Below are 20,534 nucleotides of genomic sequence, written 5' to 3'. Positions count from 1 at the left end.
GTGTATCACAATACACCTCTGTAACAAAAAGAATCGTTGGAATCGGGAGGATGAATCGGACGACGTGGCCACAGAACCAACGTCGAAATATCGTTCGAATATCGAATGTCGAATAGTTGTTTACCACTATAATATACGGCGAAGGCTGTTAAAACAATGATGAGGGAACCCATCGTTACCGCGTCGTGATCGGAACGAAAATGAGGTGACAACTCGTGTCTTCTCCGAAGAAATTAAAAAGCTGCGGGTTGCCCACATGTTTGGCTGCGAGAAAGTGTGTTTGGTAGATATCGTTATAAGTATGATAATTGTGTCGATCTAAGCTTCCTCTTTAACTGTGGCAATTAGCCTCGTATAGAAAATGTGGGCTATCGATGCAGGATGCCCGAGATTATTTCACTGTGTATTCGATTGCTTTCAAAAACTTTCATATTGGGAGAGATCTTACGTGTATCTAAGTATGCAAATGCTTTGTTAAAATTGAAACAGCCGTTTTTTTTTAAATTATATAAGTTAAAACGATAATATATTATCTAAAGAAATTTAATACGTTAAGTAATTTTATATTTTATTTTTTCTTTATAACTACATTCTACCTAAAATTTTTCATAGAAACAAATTGTACAAGCTATCTAATTTATAAACATTTTTAAATTTTCTTTGCAGAAACAAATCTATCTAATTTTTTAACATAATTAATTGAATTACATTTTCGCATCAGTGATATAATATATTGAGAATTCCTTTACGGTTATTTTTACAGTTACTTACTTTCAATAGGCCCACATCGTGCATTTTACATATATTGTGATTCATCATTCGTTTGAACTTTCACTTTCTTTAATGTTTCTAATGTTATAGTACTGACGTAACAGCGGACTTGTGTTAAACAAACACTTTCATTTAGTGTCGAATAGTCTATCTGGTGTCACATCGTTATGAATATCGACTGATAATGCTTTATGAGAATTCAAATAGAGCGCCAATGTTCTCTTCGACGCGCGCACGATCTTCATGTTGAGTCCGCCATGAATATGCAATCTCTAGGCTACACGTTCCTTTTGACGCTTTTAAAGCATCATACTGTCTTCGTTACATATCGAATATCAAACAGAGATGGAGCGATGCTTTCAGCGCTGAAAGCGTCAAAAGGAACGGCAGCCATAGTGTCAATGTCGAGACATCTCGAGACGGAACGGAACGTTTCTTGGACAGAAGATGACAGACCAAGACGAAATTAATTCGAGTGCAAATAAACCCGATTTGCCATTCGCATCTGCGGAGAAACAAAAGGCCCGTGCGTTTCTGCGCGAACGTTTTCTGCGTGTCGTTACCGGCATTATCGGTAAGAAAGTTCGCGTTTAATCATAACTTTGTTTCAATCAAGTTCAAAAGAATTTAACTAGATCGATTCCCGCGGTAAAATGAATGAGATATTAAAGTCATTTTAATATCTCTCTCTCTTAAAGTTACTATATTGCGCAAATCGAAGCAAAAGTTTATTTAATTTTGCACAACGCTTCACGATAACATTCAAACTACTGCTACTTGTGCAGGAAATATTTGTCACGAGGTATTATTAAAAAAAGAAATCGTTAACACTCATTCATGTGGATATAAATAATTATTTAGCATTTGTCGTGACCAACTGATATTCAAATATTATAGGTAAACCAACAGAAGTTCACTTACTCGAAAACACACGCGTATCTGGCGAATTCAAGGGTTGCGACGTGGAATGTTCTAAGGTTTTTGTAAAGAACTTGGAGACACCAATGGGAACGATACCGGAAGCCGTCCTCCGAAGCAGTGACATAATTTGTTTAGACATAGACAACATTAATATTGAACAGTGAAAAACAGAGAAATGTGTGAGAAGCAAACGAATATTGCAGTGCCAACCATGTTCCAAAAAAAGTTTCTTTATTAATGTATTTTTGTAATAATATAAATATTTAACTACAATATATATATTATTATAAAAATACATAAACATAATATTACAAAAACATAATTATCTATATTTGGTAACCTAAGATCGACGCATATTTAACATTGTGTTTATTTCTGAAATAATGCGCCTTAAGTGATCGATTATTTCCTTAATGTGCCTATTCTTTAATACCACTTGCTGAAAGAGAAACAGATTCCATTTTTTTAATTGAAAATTAATATAGGAATTATGCATTAATGTATATAAATTTCATTCGCCTCACCTCCATAATTTCCTTCCTCTCCTCGCAGCTGAGTCTGTAAGATTCTGAGGTTTTCTTCTCGTCGGATTTCATATCCCATTCCTCCTTCAACGGAATTAAACTTTCTATATGCGTATACTCCATTCCCTGACAGTTCTCATTACATTTTTCATATATCAGTCTCAGGCGTTTGAACATTATTTTGATCATATCCAATTGTTCGTAGACTTTCTTCTTCTTCTCGTTCGCCATGTTTGCCCCTTGTGCGGTACCTATATTCATATATAAATAATGCATATACATAAAATATATTTAGGGTGACATTCTAATTATTGAATTAGAAAAATAAATACCATTGGGTGGTTGAAGGACCTTGAGAGTTGCGAAGAGCTCTTGGGTACGATTGACTATTTCTTGTACAGTCTCTTGTCCATATTTACATAAACTAACGGTGTTAATATCCTTAGCCTGCGGTTGTCGCGGCGGTGGCTGTGTGGGTGGTACTGGAGTCTGCGGCGTCGTGGCCTGATTATTGGTTTGATTATTCTGTTGAACCATTGCAGCCTGTTGTTGCTGCTGCAATTGTAATTGTTGCTGCTGTATCTGCTGCATTTGTTGTTGCATCGCCATGGACTGTTGCTGTTGTTGCTGTTGCGCCAAGACTTGTTGGGAATTGGGCATTCCCATGGCATTAGATCCAACATTACCGACACCTACTCCAACCCCAACTCCCATGCCAAATTGTTGAGAGCTTACCATATCTGAAATAATAATTAGTACCAGATTCCTTAATTTCTAGTTTGGAATTGATTGTCAAAATTTATTGTCGAGATATTTTATAAACGTTAGAATCTGTTGCTCGCAAATACCGCTCCATCGAAAAATAGCTTGTTACTTCTACTATGTCTAATGAAAGCTGATACATATACCTACTTAATACCCGCTTGAAGAATCTGAATCACTTCAATTCCTCGAATTACTTGAAAATTACTTAAAAATTTTAGATTACTCAGACATTGAAATTCGCAGGCTAGAAGTGTGAGAAATTAAAATGTTTAGCCTAGAAGTGTGAAAAATTAAAGTTTACACCTTAGGCTTGTGAAAAATTAAAATTTATATGATTACTACAAGTGTGAGAAATTGAAATAATCAAAGTGCATATGATCACAAATTTGAAGATAAAGCCACAATATTCCAATTAAACTCTAATTTTTTACATAACGTTGAAACAGACAATATTGTCAATCGAAGATGAACATAGATGTAAATGGATAATATTCATTTTTATACTATTTACTAATGATACACAGTACTGAGTGTGTTTAGTGTACACATAATTATACACATATTAACATACAAATAAAAACATAAATAGGAAGACATTTTTAAATACTCACTCCCTTGTTGTGGTCCCATCAAACCAGAAACCATTTGTCCGCCACCAAACTGTGTGCGCATAGGCGATTGCTGCACATTGGGAAACCCAGGTAGGAAAGGATGTTGTTGCCCAGCCATCTTATTTACCGTTTTATTTTGAAATAATACTTGTCAATTGATTAACATACGCTATATCCGCTAAACTGTACATCCACTAGAACAGAAATCAACATTACCAATCACCAACATTACCAATCAATCGTCATTTTGAGGTTAACCACGTTGCACGTGCCCGCAGAACGTAATTTTTATTTAAAAACATTATTTCTGTTAAGGAAAATTTGCAATTAATTTTACATACACATGATTCAAAGTTTTTTTTTTGTGAAAAACAGGAGAAAACCTGTCACATTGTCTAATCAATTGTCAATAATGTCGTGATTTTCTTGAAGTTCTAATATAGTTGGGTTACCTGATTAGTTATATTATTAATTTGTCAAGCGATATCACGTTGTTTATAAGAGAATCATGTGGAGATCTTTTTCTTCGATACACGCGTGCAAGAAGCCGTCAAACAAACGCGTGCAAACGCGTCTCCTTTCGTCACGTGAGAGAATTATTGAATACATCGTTGTCAAAGCGCATTCGCGCTACGCAGGCAATACAGTTGTTTTTATCATTGCATCTTTATGCACTTTCTCCTTTTTCCCTGTGCAAGCAACAAACAATGTTTCGACAATGCGATGTAAACTGATAAGACGTCTTATATATTTATATATATAAATGATAAAATGTCGATATTTTATCGACGCAAAATATGTGCAACACTACCCGCTACTGATAAAATTGTATTTCTGTATCTGTTCTGCAGAATCTGTTCTGTCCAATTAACTTCCAATTAACATTCAAATATTATTTGTAGCATTTTATAAAGCGTAGTTTTATATGTTAAATCTCTCTCTCTCTCTTTCTTTTTCTCTCTTAATTGTTATCGTTGGCGGAATATCTTTCACCTGATCGTGTCTAGAATGTCTAATCGAGTTCGTTACCAATCAGAAGAAATATTTTATATATAAATTATTTGTATATTCACAGAAGTACTTACATATTTATAGAAAAGTATAGAGATAAAAGCTAATGTTGCAGTCAGAATCTTATATTTTACTTTAATTTACAGCTATTTATTTTTACGTATATATTAATAAATAAAATATTATATATTAACACATTATTGACCGGGCATTTCATGCAGAAACTAACGCCTATATGTACGGCTATTTTTCATACAGTATATAAAATTTTGTTTATAATGTACAAAAAGTCAGAAAAAAATTAATTACTATAAAAAGTAAAGAATAAACACAATTACAAATTTTATGATGAAAATTGTAACAGTTTTAAATTCTATAAACAACTTTGCATGATAATTTAAACTGTATACCTCTTTAAAGTGAACTCGTCAATAATAAAAAACTAACTAATATATATGTATTTTCAGTTAATTAATATTCCGTGCTTTTTTAACTTATTCTCAATTTTTCCAAAATTACCGAATAATTTTTTCTTTTTAATAATGGATAATTATCGCGATTGTAATCAGGAGTTATTCAAGTAAATTCAAGTAAATTGAACTTTGCTTTACTTGAGTTTGATACGAGAAATTCGATGCGATTTCTCGAATATACGCTCTGGTACCTGGTCAAACAAAAAAAATTTCATGGGAAGCGACGTTCGGAGAGGAGATAGGGTCAGTGCACAAGGAGTTAAGGCGTGGAACATAACAGTCCAATTTGTCGTTCTCCAGCAACCTCATTCATTCGTGCGTTCACGCGAGCTTAATTTTTTCCGTCAGTATCTTCTGCGACCTGCGACATAGTCGCAATTGTCACAAACGCGTGCCTGTTCGCGCCACTTTCTAGCAAGGACTAATTCACACGTGCCGCACTGAAAGAAAATCCCGTTAGCTTTGTAGAACAATGTCAATATGCCGGTTAACGATTTTCCTGCTGTTGGCAGATTTCACTCTGATAGGTAGCGATGGGTTATACCGGTGAGTAATACCAATACGGGAAATAAACAATGGGTTGATATTGACGTGAAGGATGTTTTAATCGTCTAAACGGAACATCTGATTCATTATATTCGATGATTTTTGGAGCGTTAATAGAAGCTCAGAAAATTCCATCCCTTTTGAGACAAAGTGCCATCGACATGAAGAATATAAAGTAAATGTCTCCTAGAGGAACGAATTATTTGATTGCTGCTTTGTTGAAGATTGCTAAAATTCGATTATTTGAAGAAGATCCCGCTTCAATCCGACGAGATTTAATCACATATGTTTACAATGCCGACAGTTCGCGTATTTATGAAACTATTGTCCAATGGCATTTCCGACAATTCATCAAACGATGGAATCGGACAAGAAAATTTTTACTGTCGAATTATACGAGATGTTTATATACTGAAGATAAATGAGAACGTTCCTTTGTATGCATGCACATCTACATAGAAGCAAAACATTCTCTCGAGTAAGAGATTTTTCCAAGATCGTAGGAATAGCTTGTGCGTCAACATCGACGATGTGACGCTTCGTAAACTAAACAACCATGCCATAACTTTCACGAATAATCGATTCAACGTTATTCCAGCTATCTTAATTCCAGCTATCTTAAAACCCGGGCACGAGAATATATGTAATCAATAAAGTGTTATTTTATACGAATAACAGATAGCTGACGACAAAAATATTGAGTGAGCATACTCACCTATCTTATACGATTAAAAATCACTAGCGATATAATTAATAATTAATTATTGAAATAGATTGTATGCTCAAATAAAATTCAATTATAATGTGCTAATTTTTCGATGATTTCCTGGTTTTAATTAATATTATCTGCAATATTATTTATTTACGCGAATAACATTTAATTATACATTTATGTAAATGATAGGTGAAATATAATGTAAAAAGAAAAGTCAATATATAAATTTGTGTATTCACTATTGTGAATAATTCTGCGACAGCGATTTTATTAGAAATATTCTAAAATAACTTTACACGGTGGTTTTATCATTAACATAATTTACAATGTGCAAACAAACTTTACAAACTTGAGAGCAATAACAGTTACTTAAAAGACTGTAACGTCCATAGTGTAATAAAGTATTATTTCTAATAGCATAAACAGATTGTCTCATCATCAATAATATAAATTAGAATCATAGAAATATATTTTTTTTACGCAAGTGGTTTGTGCTTGAAACTTATCGTAATATAACTTTTTTTCGACTATAAATACTTTGAATTATGACGAATTTTATAATAAGTTTAATTAACGCCGCAAAATAACTTTTAGAAAAATAATTTCAATTACTCTATAATAATTAGCGTCGGGATAAATGTGAAAACATTGCGACAAATGTCTTATCGTGAATTGTTCATCAAGAAAAATTTTACCTCGAGATTTCTTCGAAGAATTTATGATTGAAGAAAAATATTATTTGAAACATCCAGTATTATTGCAACAAATAAGTTATAAAAAATTTTTACTTGAAAAGCTTTGATTATCTAATCCTCTAATCCGTTGCAACTTCGTCGGCATGCTGTATAAAGTCTTTTATTTCTTTTTTTTCATTGGTTTTGGTTTCGTTTGGCAAAGCGATGGGCGAGAGTTTATCTACATTTGACAAAAATGTTGTTGGACGTTGTATTTTAATGGGCGATCCATTTTTATCAGCTTCAGCTGCAGCGATATTGTGTTCGTCCGAAGATTTCGAAAAATCCGTATCTTGTGGTATTTCTAGCAGATCTATCTTCATAAGTGGTCTCTCTTTAACTTTTTCAGTTTCGGATATAGAATTTTTATTAGCTTCATTTTCGTTTGGCAAGTCGATAGGCGACAATTTATCTACATTAGACAAAAATGTAGCTGGACCTTGTCCTTTAATTGGCAGTTCCGCTTCCTCCGCTTCAAATGTAGCGATATCATGATCCGATTGCGAAAAATCGCTGATTTGAGGAATTTTCGGCAGGTCTGTCAGGGTTTCGTCGAGCGGAACTTGCACTTTTATCGGCGCGATAAAATTGTGCGTTCTATGTCGACTGTGTGTATTCTCAGACGGTGATTCAGGATACCTGGGATTTGGAGCGTAGAGTTCATTCGGTTTGGTCTCCTCTTTCTCTACCTCGATCGCCAGTTTTTCCAGTTCTTCTTTTTCTTCGTCGGAGAGTGGATTGACCTATTTAGAATATTTTACATAAATTTTTTATTTTATGTAGCACAAGAAATAACAATGTGTACATAGTTTTTTGTCGAATATATCTTGCTTCATCGACATGCGGCATCTAGTAGTTGAAGCATCTAAAGATTTACGCGCATTCTATTTACGTGCATTGAGCTTTATATATTAGTTATTTTAAATTATATAAAGAGATTATTCATAATAAATAAAAGATTATGTGTTATAATATTTGTTAAACGAAGAAAAATCTTCTCGTAACATGTATTTTTCTCTCTCTTAAACTGGCATTATGTTTTATAACTTATTTAAAAATTTGAGTTGCGAATAAATGAAACAATCGACTTAGACATAAATGGCTACGTTTTATAGTTGCTATGTTAAAAATAAGTTAAAGATGTTTACCCGTTTACACAATACCATCACATACCGGCTTATAAAGCTCAATCATGCGTAGATAGGATCTTTAAATGCGTCGCTGCGTGTCAATGAAGCGACAAACAACATCAGGCAACTCAAAGAGATTTTTCTTTTAGATTATAAGCGGACGTCAAACAAGATAGATGTGCAGAAATCGAAAATGCGTTATATTCAAATTAGTAATTCCTTTTCTTGGAATGAAATGCGCTGTTTACCGCGGATACAATTAACATGAAGCAATCTTTATTTTTAATGATAAAAGTATTATAGGATGATAAATGCTCATTGAGTCATTGATGAGATTTTATCCGCTATAAACATTATATTCTGCACACATTATTCTAAAAATCCTCCGAAATTAATACAAATTATTCGTTTTCTGAAATTTTTTTGCAAAATTTTTTTTGAAAACTTTTATTTGTCAAAACGTATAACTAATTAGTTTTGTGATTATAATTAATTATTGGCTATTTTTATATCTATACCTTAAACGTGGGTTGTTTTCCAGAATTTTTTATCCTAGATCTTTCTCGATAACGTCTACGTGGCCCTCGATAATGTGACCGTCTACGTGGCCCGTTTTTGTTATCGTCAGGTAATGTATAAATGGTCAAAAGCTTTGGTTTATTAGGGTTCCCTGGCTCGTTGTCGTTGACAGCGGCGAACGAACGACTTTCCGCTTCTCGAACGTGCAACGGATAAACATGCTCCCTGTTCGATTCTTCCATAAAAGTATTTATGTCGTCATCTTTGAAATTGTCAGATTCGTGAGCGAGCGTGTGGTCTATCTTCTGCAAACTCTATCATGGTATGAGATTAATATCCTTGTGAACTACATATATATCTCAATTTACGTGGCACTTATGATTTACTCTAAAGATCAACCGACATCTTTTTTTTCGCCGTTGTAACTAGCAACAACTTCTCGTAGATGTTTTTCTCATTTAAAGGCGTAATTATCGATCTTAATTATCAGAATATTGATACCTTAACCGAATTTGATGTCTCCCCGAAAGCTTCGGCCAACTCGGGATTTATTCCCTCCAACGGCTCATCTCCGTATCTTATATAAACAGGTATGTATCCCGGGATGCTGGGCAAATATTGAATGGGACTTGAATCTAAAAGAAGTCGAATACGCTAGTTGAAACTAGGCGGTGAGAAACGGTGTATGCTTAATGCGGATGATTGCGGTGGAAATGCTCACTTGGCAAGGCAAGCTTATTGGCTATGATAGCAATGCGGATATTTAATCGCGTGCATAGGGATTAGCTAGACTAAGCGCTCAGTTAAATCCCACCATCTGCGAATCGTAAGTTGTAATCATTTGACTGATTTAGCTAACCAGCTTTTATCTCTATTGTGGTATTATTTCATTTTTTTTATTTAAGAGTTGTAGGAGTAAAAATTATATATGCAACTTTTGAATTTTCGGTTTGCATAATTCCTCATGCGGTTGCGTTTATTTTAATACGAAATTATTTGAACTTAATAAAAATATTTTTTTTTATATCTTTGAAAATTTGTTTTTATTTTTTTTATTAACTTCAACAACTTTTAATTACAAATTCTAACGATATGACATACGTGTCATTTTAAAAACTATTTATTTTTTATGAAGTCTTTTATGGAATTAAAATTTTTATTATATTTTCCTGCATTTTAATATTTAATTACTTAAATTCTAATATTTATTTATTTGAATAAATAAACTCATATATTCAAACATTTAAATAAAATTCACTGAAGAATAATTAAAGAAAACTTAAAATTTTGCTTGTTTCGTCGAAGTTTAATTCATTACTTTACAAATACTTCAATTTTCACTTGCACATAATTAAAAAAAATTGTATACTTGAATTTAAAAGTCTTTTTTAGCTTATTTTGTAATTTAAGAAAATATGCGTAACTCGTGGAGTGTTTTACAAATTTATCATGCTCTTAAAATTTATTATTCGCGACGTTTCTTAAAATCTTCAAAGTCGCGCACTAGCAACAATCCCGAATTGCGATCACTGCACAACACTGATCCTCCACAATGCGATTGCATATTATCGTGTCACATATCAATGCTCGTCCGGGCGGGAATTTTGAACGTCGTTTTTACTCACAGGCATAGCCAATGAGAGGTACCAGGAGTGCCAGAAGGGAGATGGTCCTGGTACCACACAGCGTCCCGGCAGCCTGCATCTTTGAACGGTACTGGGCCCCCGGAGTACGGGGCTCTCTCCTTTATATGTATAGTCCCCTACCCTGTGGCTAATGCTACGGAGAGGCCCCTCGGGGTTAGCATCGATTCAGGAACGCCGTTCCGTTAATATCGAAACAAAAAGTCGAAATCTCCTTTATTTTCGGCAGTCGGGGTCAAACGAGCGCAACTTATCGCATTTCTCTACCTTTATTACACGCCGATAATATGATGATAGGTTTCGCGCAATCGATCGCGTGTTTTACACGCACCGTATAAAATTACATCAAACGATATACATATAAGTAGATCTTATTTGTTTTTATGAGGGATGCTTTTTTTGTAATAATTTTATACTTTGGATATATCTAATAGAATGATATTTTGTAAAGATTGAAAACACATGTATAGTAAATTTTGTGTGCTCATTCTACATCGTATTTATATAATGGCGAAAATTATAACGCAGTCACTTTTGTAATGTTTAAGTGCACAAATTGCCCGAAATCTAAAACCTTAGATTTTTCTCGATTGTGCAACCGATCAATACATTTTAAAAATTGAAGGTCATGATCGAAATATGTCTACACAATAAAATCCGATAAATTATTGACAGCTATCTCATATAGTGAACTTACTTTGCACGGGCTATTTTTGACTTCTATATCCTACTATGTTTAATTAATGTATTATATGACCTAGCAATTTATTTCAAAATTACCGTAACGCATATATAAAATTTTACACGCCTTTTGAATATATAGAAAAGATATTTTTATCGCGAACATCCATTAATGAAACTCTGACTTGTAAAAAATGACAACACGGACGGCATCGGACAGATGACAGGTTTCCTTTTCTTCTCGCAATGATGAAGCAGGCGTCTTGATAGAATCGTCTTGCAATAATGAACCAGGAGCATCCTCTGAAATACGACAACTGCAACGACGGACGGTATAGACGACGTTAAGGCGTTGACATTAAATGAATCCTTACTCACCTCGGTCCAGACTGTTAAAGCTCAGATTAACGAGCGTACCTACTCGACGAGCTACCGTTAAGTGTATCGCTTTTTTCTCGCTGGACTTCATCTCCTGAAATCTCTTATAAGCATGTCACTACATCGATTCCATAGCGACGCGGCAGTTCCGTTTTTCCATTTCGTAATACGACAATAATCTGTTTTTCACGACGCACCTTTGTCGCGTGTGATACGGTACTTTGACATTTAGATTTTTATGTTTTTTTTTCTCCGTTACTGAAACACGTTTTTTCTCCCATCTTTGTTATTGTGAGAAACATTATGATTTTGTAAAAGTTCGTTATTTTGTATTTCTCATATCTTGATATATGCACATATACATATCGTTTATCAATCTTGTCTTGTATAGGGTAATTTAATTAAGCCGCGAAAGCAAATAAGGTGTCACAAACAGGCACGCGTGTCGCGTAATTTGGATATAAATCGCACCTCGATAAGGCACTTCCCATGAAAAAAAAAATATGTTAATATCTTCTCTATAGATGACTAAGCTAAGTAAATGGTAATTCTATATTTTATAGCCGCAGATGCGAGATCTGTCTGTGCTTGTTCGCGGATTCGAACAGGAATGTTCCCGTGTAAATGCGTTATCGTGAAGAACATAATTCAGATAATAACGCCGGTACGCCAAGGAATTAATATGAAATACGATTCGCTATTTATATTACTATAAGTTAAGAATCTTAGTCGCATATTTTCCTCGCAGTATAATCCCAAAGACGCTTGAAATGAAGATATCTAATTGCGTCGCTCCTTATTTTTTACTTCTACGAAAAATATTTCAAATATTTAAAAATATTTCTACGATTAATTTAGTGAGCTCTGTACAAGAAAGTACATTTCGCATTAAAATAAATATTCTTGGAAGATTTTTTCGTTAAAAATTTGTAGATAGCAGCAAATATATCACTGTCATTTTAAAAAGTTTCTTTTATTAAAAAAATATAGTCATAATAAAATAATTTTCTAAATTAATAATATTTATATTTATAATATTTCTCATAATAATAAAGTAATTTTCTATAAGCAATTATATTCAGAAGATGATAGGATTTACTATTTCTCTATTTTCTTTTAAAACCATCTTATCGCGCTGCAGAACGGGCCTTGGGAGTATTGATGTATCTTAGGGGAAAGGTCATGATCATTATTCGACCCTCGGGCTTGCATGTCCGTCGCATCAATGCGTTTCCTTGGCAAAGGTGATGACAGGTGCGAGAATCAGCTATCATCTTCGCTTGCTCGCGTGACAGCATCCAAGGGAGATTTAAAATTACGTCACTTTCCATTTTACGCCATTTCTACTGGTCTGCCTTGATAGGCTGCGAAACGAGTCACTTCGAGTAACAAGTTGTACCTGCTCTTCCACTAGACCGAAGTAAAAATCAGCTGCACCGTTCGTATAAATTAATCCGCGAATGATAGTTCCCCTGTCTCACTAAAAGCTTGTCTGACACACTATTAAATTTTTATCTAAACATATTACGAAATACATATATAAAATATATATATAATTTCTTTCTACTATATGATGTTATAATAATTGATGCAATGACAATTAAAAAAGTAACTGTGAAAAGTAACAAGGACGAGATACCGTGTTAACAAAGTTTGGTAAAATAGATACGGGCTTGTGCAATTTATTATAATATTCAATATACAGTTTCAGTTAATTTATTTTGAAAGTTTTCACAAGATATGATACAATGGGAAAAAATGGAACTGTGTCAGTTTTCATTTCATGTTAATAATCGCTCAATCATAGTATATCACAGTTGATCGCCGCCCCTTTTCCGCTTGATCGAATTGAAGGGAAGGTAACTAACGAATATAGACAAGTAAGTGCGCGTATCGTAAGTGTACGTATCGCTATAGATACGCGCGCGTGCAATCTCGTCTAATAAAATAGCATACTGGTTTACGGGGTCGCGCTGATACATATCTTTGATTCCGGATTATAGAATTTGAATGTGCAATTGTATAATATTTTCAATTGCAGCAAAGTACACAATATTTTGACATAATTCTCGAGAAAGAATTTGACATTGCAGAGAATATATTGTCATTTAGGCACGAGCGATGTACAATCATACAGTTATAAATAAATTACTGGTAAAAGCCTATTATATAAATTACAGATTAAACCTATCGTACAGATGTATCGCAATCAAAACGCGCAATTTCATAAAATCATAAGTCATAATCAAGTATGATTTCTAGCAGTATGTAACAAGCGTTCTTACGAAGCGATGATGCTGCAACCGGTTAGCAGAAGAGCACATCAACAGTCAGAAGTGTATCGTGATTAAAATGCAATCGCAATCGGGATTAATTCCTGGCGCGTTGTCGTAGTAGCGACTTATAAATAAATAATTGCTAGTCTTCAGTCGCGCTTGTGCCGTCCGCGTCGCCTGATCCTCATGCGGTTCATGCGTGTTATGTCGAACGTGGTGCGATTAGATCAATTGCAATTGCCAAGCAGGATGGCTCTATTGTAATCTAGGCCGTTTAGGAATATCGACGAAGGTCGCCGGTTCTATATATCTTCCAGATTTTCCGACCTTATATCGCCTGATTTACTGGTTTTCGGTATACCCGATTAAGTATGTTCCTGCCGAGCTTCGCTCTTTCGCTTTCCCAGATGCGTTTATCTTCAAAAATCGCAATGGCCTCAATCCTACTTGTAATATCGACAAAGTGGCACGTACGCGTAGGCGAATACGCGGTTATTGCATGCCAATCGGTTAGCACGGAATTCCCGTTTAGATACGGAATCGTCGTTTGAAAAATGTTACGCGGCCGCGTCTCACACACTGTCGAGTCGCGATGGAAAAAAAAAACGTTCCGTCGCGACGCGAACGGGCGAAAAAGTAAAACGCGCGAGTAAGTCACTCGTGCGTTTGTACCGTGGTACCGCGAACTTTCCTATGCAAATTCCAATCGTATGCAACCGGTTCCCTTTACGACCCCCTGAGACTCCCGGAGGATTAAATTAAAGCCTATAGTGTGCTCTAATCGCCGACGATCTTGAGGCACGCGGCGTTGAGTTGTAGAAAACGAGGCGCGGACTCGGTGATCGCATCGCGACGAAACGATAATATTTCATCCCGTCCAGTTGCTATCTTATCGTTATTACGATTATTGCCGATGTTAGGCGAATGCTAACAGGTGATCACGCTTAAGGGTCCGGGACTGCTGCGCAAGTGCTCTCGTTAGTGAAGTATATGCCGCTTGACATATCCCATATCTTATCCAGACGTGCCTCTATATAGTTATACCCAAATAAAACTACATACTGTGTAATTAATACTCAGCCACAATAATTAAATTTAGGACATATAACAATTATTAGGAGGTTCCAATGGCTCGAATAAATAATTGCGAATATAATTCATATTAATTAAGTGGAATTACTTTTATTTTTCTCATCGTTCGTTCTTATAATTAAATATAAAAAATAGCTAGACCCATAAAATTACAAGGATATAAAGATGTTTTGTTTACATGTAAGCTAAATAAATAAATTGCGTTTGAACAAAATTCACTTTTTTGCGCGAGATATTTATTTTTCGCTGGATATTCAAATATGATCATCAAGATGAGCTCACAGAAATTAGATTAAATATTACATATCTACAGGGAGATCCGACGAAGCGTGTCGACCATAATTCAAACGTATGAGCGCAAAGGTTAATAACGATACACGAAACCTTTTATTTCGTAAGATTAGACAACTTACTCTCGCATCTACGGCGAATGTATCATGTATCTAATGTAGGCCCATTCACTTGCTCGGCGTAATCTACGGTAACGTCATTAATTTACCGATAGCACTGATATATGCTATCATCGCAAAAAGTGAAATAATAAAATAGTGAATTAGATCGCGTGCTATACAACAGACAGTGATTAATGTTTCAAATGGTCGGGCGTGTTTGCTCTCTAATTCTCGAGTCTATTGAGAGGGATAAAAACTGGACGAACCTTGTCGACAGATAATTTACAATATCTTCGTGAAACATATGCGTATGAAGCCAACATTCTTGTGTGTATGATAATATGTGGCTCGATTCGCAGGAACGTTATTTCATAATTATTGTATCACTGCATTTTTAGGCGACAGTTCGATTATAATCTTGATGATCTATGATCATTTTATTTCTACCGTTTAATACCTTGTCGTTCATTGACATGATACGATGTAGAAACCGTTAATTAGTTTCAGTCGCACAAATCCGGTTTTAGCTAGAATAACTTCCTTATCAATCTCGTGGGATTATCTAGTATATTGACTTGTAGGTAGAGTAGTATCATTAACCTGTCGCGATCATTTTTAATGATAATAATTTATAAATGATTCTTTGACGTTTTAATATAACGGATATAAATGATGGAACTCTGCATAAATTATTAATACAAACTGCATTCTAATTTTATTATAAAGGATGATCTGGTTACCAAGTTTACAACTTGCTACTTTTGAAAAGAATTTAACTTTTTTATTTTTTAATAAATATTTCTAGTAAAAGATCGGTATGTAAGTTATTTATATACTTTAAATATTTGTAACGTATGATCACTAAATACGTATAAAATACAATGTTCGGACAATGCTAACGTTAATGAACGATAAGGAAAGCAATAAAGAATATATAGAAAGAAAATTTATAATGTACTAATTATTTGTATTTAATTTTGTTGTTGTATATGAACAAGACAAGACATAAATTGCCAAAGTTACATGTGTGTGTGTGTGTCAGAAATAAGTACTCTGCTATTTAATAATAAGATGTGTATTGTGAGTGGCGCGCACATGCGAATTTCTGGCACTTTCGGAGTGCCCCGAGAAAGAAGTTGAGGGGGAGGCCGCCGAACGTACAATTACTTCACTCGTCCGAGTAAGTTTTTACGATCTGTCCCTGGTTCGCCCAGTTTTTCCTGGCGGCGCGGTGTAGAGCGACTTGTGGTCGCAGAGTCCACGGAGTTCGCCGGTCAACGACCAGAAAATACGCGCGATTGTAGAAGAAGAGTCCTTGCCTACGATGCCGATGGCGCGATCGATCGGAGTCAATGGGTGTTTGACGACCCGTAGACCCACATTTTCTCCAGGCCGTTGCGTGCCGTCGCTCTTACAAAACCATCTGTACTTATTATTGTCCAGAACTTCCAAGGACACGTCGGATTTTCGAACAAATTTTTAATTTGCAAGAACTTAAAAAATTTTAATCGTACTATTCCATTCAGATTCGGTCTGTTTCGCACAGACCTAATTAAACGGATTGTTGTTTTAAGGAAAATTGCATTTTTTTTAATTATAAGAAATTTTGAAATAATTTTCAACTTACAGATGCGTGTAGAATTGCACATATTAACACACATCGGCAAATTATACATATCCTCATGTCTCATTTTTTGCTCTTTGTCAAATCTTTCTTCCGATGAATCTCCTGACCTCAATTTTGATAATAGCAGCTTCGAAGATGGAGTCTTGAAAAATGGAGTTGGTCGTAAAGTGAGGTGTAGATAAAGGAATTCCGAAAGAATTTGAGACGCAATCCGTAATTGTTGTAATTACGACCGTGAAATTAATAGGAAAAAAACTTGCTGACGCATATAGCAAATGACCAGCGAATAAGGCCACTTTAGTCGGCATGAAGCGAGTTACGTTCCTTATATTTGCTCTCCTCGCGCTTTGGACGCGGTGTTCTTATTTTCAGCAGTTAATCATGCCGATAAGGTTGGCCGAACGGATCGTCGGCTCGAAGTGCGGGCGCGCCCGGCTGCATTGCGCGAGATGAACACGCCTGTCCGATGGTGTGCGCCCGCTTCCGATCGTGCGCTTCGATCCGGCTTCGCGTTTCGGCGAGTAATTCGTTCCGCGCCGCGTATCCTCCTTCTCCCTGTCCGGAAAGATGAAAGAAAGGAATCGAAAGACTTTACCGTTACATTCATCCAACTCGCGCCCATAATTACTGTTGCCACTCGCTGTTACAGACAGTCGGCCCCGGCCGGCGCATCGCTGAAATTGTTCCGCGGATGCTGCGGTGTCGGCCGCTTTCATACCGGTCGTATTTATAGAGAGCCCGGTTGTGGCCGTGCCATGGCGTTTAAATCCCACCGATAGAAACGCGCGTGAGTTACTTATGACGCCGATCGCGGAACGCTACGCGAGAGAAGAGCTAGGCGAGATTATGGCGCCGCCGCCGGTTGCGGGCACCAGTGAATTACAACGGTTTGATAATGCGGAACGGGTTTCGTGTGATATAATGCGGAACGAATTCGAGCATGCATTACGCTTCACGAACTTGGATGATGAACTTTATCGCTTGTCGTCGAATTATAATCTCTTTCACATGATTTATTACGACTTTTATACTTCTCTGTGGGTTTTATTCTAATTCCATTCATAAAATAATCTTTTTTGACTATTTTTGAGGCTTTAACGTGATCATAGTAAAAGATTTAACTGCATAAATAAATACGGAGAAGAAATTAGCGAATTCCTCGGGACATGAAGGTCTTCTCCGAGAAAACTTTCCGGTTTCGCGGATTTTGCAAGTTAACGAAAAAAAGATAATAGTGATGATGGATTATTACCATAAGTGCAGTTTTATCGAGAAGCGTAGAAATTAATGGACTATTAAAGCCACGCGAGGAGTGCGGACGCAGCGCCGTCTTGTTAACACGCAGCGCTTTTTCCGCTGAAGATTTATGAAAAACTAATCACGAACCTCGTAATTATTTCTAAGAAGTTGTTTACGTCCGAATAACGCAGGAAATCATGATTTTTGTTAAAGCCAAACCTGTTTTGTTATTTATTCGTGGCCACCGCGCCGTGCGCCAGTACAAGTGTCTGTTATACAAACGAGTGAAGGGGAAATACGTTACAATATTTTAAGTAGGCTATTTTTAAATATTGTGTTCATACTCGTAATGTTTATTTGTGATGATTCATAGTATTTGAAGAATCCGCTTTTTTTTACTGTACACGTGTATTAAACATGAAGGCAGCATAAATCATTAATGGCAATACGTTTACGTGATCATAATATTTATTCTGCTCATTTTTTTCCCCTGAAAAAGGAAATTACGTTTTAGTCGATGCAAATGTAAGCTGTTGATAATGAAACAATCGTCTCAAAAAAATCCTTACCAGGTTCCAGATGAAGCCTGGGCCGACGCTGAGGATTGAGAATAACTACCTCCGCCGTATCCGCCACCGCTAAAGATGTACAAAATTTTTAATATAGATAATTTAAGAATAATAAGTTTTGATAAAACATTTAGCGATCATATAAGACTGTACAAGTATTGGCTATATAGTTGCAGGATATTTGAAAAATTTGTCTTTTGAAATATATAATTCACGTTAAAATATAAATGACAATTTTACAACTAAGAATGATTTAAACATGAAAATAGCCATTTTTAAATATATGATACAGCTTATTTTTTATGCTTAATAATTATATGTTTTTACGATTAATTCTTATCGCGTTTAAGAAATAGGATTAATACCCGCAAGAGTTACAGCCGCCGCCCCCGCCGTGAGGATAGCCGCCTCCTCCATGATGGCCTCCTCCTGTAATAGGTACGACAACAACTGGTATCACTGCTACCCGATGCCCTAGACAAAGCGTGCCCATGTTAAGACCGGTTCTACAATCACTTCCCAGTAAGCAAAAAACGTCAAGAAACATTTCAACTATACATTGCATTAATGTTAAAACGTTGCTGTAATGTAGTTAAAAAGTTTCTTGGTGTTTCTTGCTTACTGGGTTGTATGTTGGAGTCAGAACGTAACCGATGATCTAATGAAGAAAATTCGTTTTCGAAAAAGAAATTCTGTCATTGGACCATCGGCTACGTTCCGACTACGATATATGACTGATTGTACAACCGACCTAAGCGCGTTAGATTGGAGTTTAGCAGTAGCCAGTATTAATATATAATTAGAAAATTTGATATTTTAGTTATATTTATTAATATACTATTATGAGTGGCAAATCTCAGCTGTAAGAAGCTAAGCGAGCAAAAAACATTTGGTATTGTCAATTAACATTTTATTATAATTAGTATTTTTCTTATATGTAAGGGATTTATTTAATATTATGATTTACGATTAGTTAGAAAAAGCAATGTTAATTAAATTTCTCTCGTCTTTCAATTCACTCGATTAAGTATCCTGAAATTCTTATTAGGGTTCAAGCGTTATTTTTAAACAACTTTCTTCAAAGCATGATGCACGAGCATTATGCGATTAATAATTTACTTCTTATTTGATAACTTACTTTTTATTCAAAATAATGCATGTAAAAATTAAAGAGAATAACTGTTGCATCTAGAAAAAATGCAGACGGAAATCGATCAAACATGTTTCAATTCTTAGAAATATACTATTCTTAGAAATATAATAAGTTGATTATTTTTGCAATAATTAATGCAATATTTTGACGCAAATCTTAAATAACTATTTACTGATATATAAAATAGTTATTGTTCTACATAGCAAAAATCCAAATGTATTAAAAAAACAGTTTTGGTATATTTTAGTCTTATATCTATAGTCATCTGTGCAGTTATTTTATTAACAAGTGCAATGGCATTTTTATTTAGAAAAAAGTCAATTTCAAAGTAATCAAAAATCTGTGATGAAAAAAAAAACAGTAGGTATACGACAGTTCCGGGCATATTTAATTTATTAACGTTAGTATAAGTATTTATCAATTAGTTATATCTTTCTCTTTCGCGGTTAAAACAATAATTTACTTTCCACCAATAACTTACCACCATAACCTCCTCCACATCTAGAACATTGACCACCACCCCCGCTCGGATACCCACCATATCCTCCTTTATATCCTCCTCCTCCTCCGCATTTCAGGCAGATGGTCCTCTTTTGACGGAATTTTTTCTCATTACCCTTTACCGAGTCTATCATACTCTCCGCCTCCGCCTTTTCCAATTTCATCTTAAGCACTTTCGCCTTGCTGTTAAGATCGATCTTGTCGACCTTGAAACCTTGGCCTTCCAATCCCTCCGCAAATTCATCGAGGTCGACTGGCGGATG

The 20,534-nt window shown here is 35.2% G+C and overlaps 4 protein-coding genes across 6 annotated transcripts; 1 reads left to right on the top strand and 3 right to left on the bottom strand.

The window, feature by feature from the left end:
- Positions 1–1,053: 1,053 nt before the first annotated feature.
- LOC112460017 (gem-associated protein 7-like) lies at positions 1,054–1,954 on the top strand. 2 transcript variants are annotated; one of them, XM_025024430.1, is made up of 2 exons: positions 1,054–1,345; positions 1,681–1,954. In XM_025024430.1, exons 1-2 carry the CDS (start codon positions 1,219–1,221, stop codon positions 1,854–1,856), a joined length of 303 nt encoding a protein of 100 aa, XP_024880198.1. In that variant the 5' UTR covers positions 1,054–1,218; the 3' UTR covers positions 1,857–1,954. The 2 variants fall into 2 exon arrangements, with proteins under 2 accessions (XP_024880198.1, XP_024880197.1); XM_025024429.1 differs by having other exon boundaries at positions 1,060–1,345; positions 1,669–1,954.
- Positions 1,950–4,302, bottom strand: LOC112460016 (mediator of RNA polymerase II transcription subunit 30). 2 transcript variants are annotated; one of them, XM_025024427.1, is made up of 5 exons: positions 4,045–4,302; positions 3,593–3,786; positions 2,549–2,956; positions 2,217–2,467; positions 1,950–2,131 (listed from the first exon to the last, which is right to left on the bottom strand). In XM_025024427.1, the coding sequence occupies exons 2-5, from the start codon at positions 3,708–3,710 to the stop codon at positions 2,033–2,035; spliced, it is 876 nt and encodes a 291-aa protein (XP_024880195.1). In that variant the 5' UTR covers positions 3,711–3,786; positions 4,045–4,302; the 3' UTR covers positions 1,950–2,032. The 2 variants fall into 2 exon arrangements, with proteins under 2 accessions (XP_024880195.1, XP_024880196.1); XM_025024428.1 differs by lacking the exon at positions 4,045–4,302 and adding an exon at positions 3,934–4,021.
- A 2,257-nt stretch (positions 4,303–6,559) lies between these two features.
- Positions 6,560–10,454, bottom strand: LOC112460020. The gene is made up of 4 exons (XM_025024435.1): positions 10,346–10,454; positions 9,222–9,355; positions 8,720–9,034; positions 6,560–7,814 (listed from the first exon to the last, which is right to left on the bottom strand). The coding sequence occupies exons 1-4, from the start codon at positions 10,422–10,424 to the stop codon at positions 7,152–7,154; spliced, it is 1,191 nt and encodes a 396-aa protein (XP_024880203.1). The 5' UTR covers positions 10,425–10,454; the 3' UTR covers positions 6,560–7,151.
- Positions 10,455–18,438: 7,984 nt separating this feature from the next.
- LOC112460021 (abscisic acid and environmental stress-inducible protein-like) lies at positions 18,439–20,528 on the bottom strand. The gene is made up of 4 exons (XM_025024436.1): positions 20,252–20,528; positions 18,983–19,091; positions 18,618–18,686; positions 18,439–18,538 (listed from the first exon to the last, which is right to left on the bottom strand). Exons 1-4 carry the CDS (start codon positions 20,433–20,435, stop codon positions 18,526–18,528), a joined length of 375 nt encoding a protein of 124 aa, XP_024880204.1. The 5' UTR covers positions 20,436–20,528; the 3' UTR covers positions 18,439–18,525.
- Positions 20,529–20,534: the final 6 nt, after the last annotated feature.

This window comes from Temnothorax curvispinosus, unplaced genomic scaffold, assembly GCF_003070985.1.
Source record: "Temnothorax curvispinosus isolate PA1 unplaced genomic scaffold, ASM307098v1 QBEX01010286.1, whole genome shotgun sequence".
In the NCBI taxonomy this organism is placed as follows: Eukaryota; Metazoa; Arthropoda; class Insecta; order Hymenoptera; family Formicidae; genus Temnothorax; species Temnothorax curvispinosus.
The sequence above is the reverse complement of the archived record's forward strand: the minus strand, read 5'-3'. Positions and strand labels throughout refer to the sequence as shown.

Excerpts from the sequence above, each read along its gene's own strand:
- LOC112460016 (XM_025024427.1), bottom strand. The coding sequence starts at position 3,710 with ATGGCTGGGCAACAACATCCTTTCCTACCTGGGTTTCCCAATGTGCAG. Across the intron at positions 2,468-2,548 it reads GGTCCTTCAACCACCCAATG|GTACCGCACAAGGGGCAAAC; the intron begins GTATTTATTTTT and ends ATATGAATATAG. Across the intron at positions 2,132-2,216 it reads AGAGGAAGGAAATTATGGAG|CAAGTGGTATTAAAGAATAG; the intron begins GTGAGGCGAATG and ends TTTCTCTTTCAG.
- LOC112460021 (XM_025024436.1), bottom strand. The coding sequence starts at position 20,435 with ATGAAATTGGAAAAGGCGGAGGCGGAGAGTATGATAGACTCGGTAAAG. Across the intron at positions 19,092-20,251 it reads ATGTGGAGGAGGTTATGGTG|GGCATCGGGTAGCAGTGATA; the intron begins GTAAGTTATTGG and ends CGCTTTGTCTAG. Across the intron at positions 18,687-18,982 it reads GGCGGCTGTAACTCTTGCGG|CGGTGGCGGATACGGCGGAG; the intron begins GTATTAATCCTA and ends GTACATCTTTAG.
- LOC112460020 (XM_025024435.1), bottom strand. The coding sequence starts at position 10,424 with ATGCAGGCTGCCGGGACGCTGTGTGGTACCAGGACCATCTCCCTTCTG. Across the intron at positions 9,356-10,345 it reads ACCTCTCATTGGCTATGCCT|ATTCAAGTCCCATTCAATAT; the intron begins GTGAGTAAAAAC and ends GACTTCTTTTAG. Across the intron at positions 7,815-8,719 it reads GAAAACAACCCACGTTTAAG|GTCAATCCACTCTCCGACGA; the intron begins GTATAGATATAA and ends TATTCTAAATAG.
- LOC112460017 (XM_025024429.1), top strand. The coding sequence starts at position 1,219 with ATGACAGACCAAGACGAAATTAATTCGAGTGCAAATAAACCCGATTTG. Across the intron at positions 1,346-1,668 it reads TGTCGTTACCGGCATTATCG|GTAAACCAACAGAAGTTCAC; the intron begins GTAAGAAAGTTC and ends CAAATATTATAG.